The following is a 2,767-nucleotide window of genomic DNA, read 5'->3' as shown; positions in this document are numbered from 1 at the left end:
CCCACAGGAAGGAGGTGCTTAGTTGGCCAATGAAGGGTCCATGGAGGAAATGACACTTGAGTTATTCCAAATAATAGGTGTGTGATCTATTTAGGCTAAGGGAAGAAAGAAGAGAAGCCTGCCTTGGCTGAGAATAAAAGTGTGTTCGAACATAAATAAGCTTTGTGCATTTGAGGAACATTAAGAGACCCACCTAAGAGCATGTAGAGGAAAATGGAAAAGGCTGTTGGATCAGTAGAGGGGAGTCAGACCATGAAGAGCCTCAGAAACCTGGCAAAGGATTTAGATGTCATAGGAGTAGAAAGTGGTAAGATGAAAGCACTGTTTAAGTAACATTTGTCTGGTGTGCATGTGCAGGAGAGATTGGGCCAGGGGTTGATGTACCCACCCAAAAATGAGCTGGGGAGAAGGCAGTGACAACTGAGAGACAGGAACAGACACAGGGAACAAGATGAAAGAAGTCAGTAGAGAAGCTGAGTATCAGAGGTATCAGAAGTGAGTGAAGTACAAGGTTTTTAAACTGAGAAAATGAGGTCAGGGGGGCGGGGATGGGGTGGGGACTGGTGTTGATGACAGAGATACCAAAACCAGGATGGATAGCTAGCTGTACAGAGACAGTTCATTTTTAAACATCTTGAGTTTTCACATGGAAATCCAAGAAATGTCTTTAAATTTTTTAAAGTATTTTAGAGAGGCGGAAGTGAGCGCCACACCTCGAGCCTGACAGGCTTCTGAAGCCAGCAGGATGAATGTATGGGTGGCACACAGCGAAGTAAACCCCAACATTCAAGTGATGAATAGCCAGCGCATCTGGCTGGCCTACATCATCTTGGCAGGACTGTTGCATGTGGTTCTACTCAGCATCTTCTTCTTCAGCATCCCTGTTGTCTGGACCCTGACCAACGTCATCCATAACCTGGCTATGTATGTCTTCTTACATACAATGAAAGAGACACCCTTTGAGACCCCTGACCAAGGAAAGGCTCAGGTACTGACACACTGGGAACAGATGGACTACGGGATCCAATTTATCTCTTCCCACAAATTCCTCAGCATCTCTCCTATTGTACTCTACCTCCTGGCCAGCTTCTATGCCAAGTATGATGCTGTTCACTTCCTCATCAACACAGCCTCATTGCTTGGAGTATTGTTGCCTAAGTTATCCCAATCCCATGGGGGTTGTCTCTTTGGAATCAAAAATACTGAAGGATGGGGCTGGGGATGACAAAGGGCTGTAACATCTTTTCCTTCTCCTTATAGTCTTCTTTATCTTGAAAGCCTGAGAACTATACAACCTTTCCCAAACTCTCAGGAAGAGAACAGATAGGAAAATGGAGCTCCTTGGGCCCAGCCCTGCTAACAGCAGATTTCTTTGAATCAGGAAAGGTGGGAAAGATAAGGGCCAAATCACTCTCTTCCACAGCAGGAAGCCATGTTTGGGCAGCTTGTTTGGTGATTTTTTCTAGATCTTCCCCTCCCACCATCTTCCATCTCTGTTTTGCCATGTATTTTCCTTATAATAAAGATAATTTTTTTCAAAAAAAAATTATTTTAGAGAGAGAGGAAGAGAGCAGGGGAGAGATACAAAGGGAGATAGAGAATCCCAAATAGGCTCTATACTCATTGTAGAGCCTGACACAGGGCTCAATCCCATGACCCTGGGATCATGACTTGAGCTGAAAACAAGAGTTGGACGCTCAATTGACTGAGCCACCCAGGCACCCCAAGAAGTGTGTTTAAGCTAGATATAAGCCAGGCGTTTTAAAAGCCTATTTTTATCATTCAGAAGTCTATAGTGAGAGTTCAGGCTACAATAATTAAGCCTTGAGGCTCTCTAATAGCTATAGGATTAGAAGAAAGAAAAGAGCTGTAGAATCTGAGAAATCGTATTTTTGCTCCCCACAATCATTGTGGGTGTAAGGAGAAAAGTGAATGAAGAAAACATGTCTTAGACCCTTAGCATCCCTTAAAATGCCATTGAAGAAAATATCAGTTAACTAAGAAGGTCTCAAGCACTATATATCTGGTACATAGTAGGGAAATATTCAATAAATATTTGTTGAATAAATGAGCAAATGGGAGAATGAAGAGATCAGAATGATGAGGTATAATGGAATTGACGTTTTGTCACTTGGGCCACACAGGTCCTTTGACAGAACAAACCATGCAGCAGTGTGCATTCTACTGCAGAATGACAGGAGGTAAGACCCTCCCTGGATCTGAGGCTGGTGTTCTGTTGACGGAGATAGATAGCAGGGCTAGAGAAAGAGCTTCACTCTGTGGGGCAGGGGATAGGCTCCCTGGGATATTTAAAGTCCTTGCCTTTTCTAACTCCCCAATTATAGATAACAGGCTGTGTGAAGAAAGCCCAGTACAGCCAGGGTGATCTCATACTTAGTAAAATTCCCTGAAGCATGCATAGTCATTGTTTCATTCGAGGCCAATATCTGTAGCCAACATTGCTCCTCCCAGCACTAAGCTTCAGACCGGATCCACTGGGACACCGCCATCCCAGAAAACACTGTGTTCCAGCCTCACATACTTTCTGCATGTGTGATGCAGGGGTCTCCCTGAAAGGGTGGAGTTTTAGCTATAAGGGGTCTTTTATTCCTAAGCCCAAAGGGGTTCACCTCTTGATCTTGCCGGGTGGTTTTCTACGAGTTAAATTTATAATAAGCTGAGGCTGCCTTTAGTCAGATTTTGGCCTCTCTGGGTTGGGATGACTAAACTTTTGTAATTTCTCATTCCTCTCTGATTCGATGGGTGG

General features: G+C 44.0%; 1 protein-coding gene across 1 annotated transcript; it reads left to right on the top strand.

The window, feature by feature from the left end:
- Positions 1 to 566: 566 nt before the first annotated feature.
- Positions 567 to 1,536, top strand: LOC122467845 (ORM1-like protein 2). Its single transcript, XM_043554434.1, has one exon. It carries the CDS (start codon positions 746 to 748, stop codon positions 1,223 to 1,225), a length of 480 nt encoding a protein of 159 aa, XP_043410369.1. The 5' UTR covers positions 567 to 745; the 3' UTR covers positions 1,226 to 1,536.
- The last annotated feature ends 1,231 nt before the right edge of the window (positions 1,537 to 2,767 follow it).

Source organism: Prionailurus bengalensis, chromosome B3 (assembly GCF_016509475.1).
Source record: "Prionailurus bengalensis isolate Pbe53 chromosome B3, Fcat_Pben_1.1_paternal_pri, whole genome shotgun sequence".
Lineage (NCBI taxonomy): Eukaryota > Metazoa > Chordata > Mammalia > Carnivora > Felidae > Prionailurus > Prionailurus bengalensis.
The sequence above is the reverse complement of the archived record's forward strand: the minus strand, read 5'-3'. Positions and strand labels throughout refer to the sequence as shown.

Bases quoted from the DNA above. Each gene is read 5' to 3' on its own strand.
- LOC122467845 (XM_043554434.1), top strand. From the start codon at position 746: ATGAATGTATGGGTGGCACACAGCGAAGTAAACCCCAACATTCAAGTG.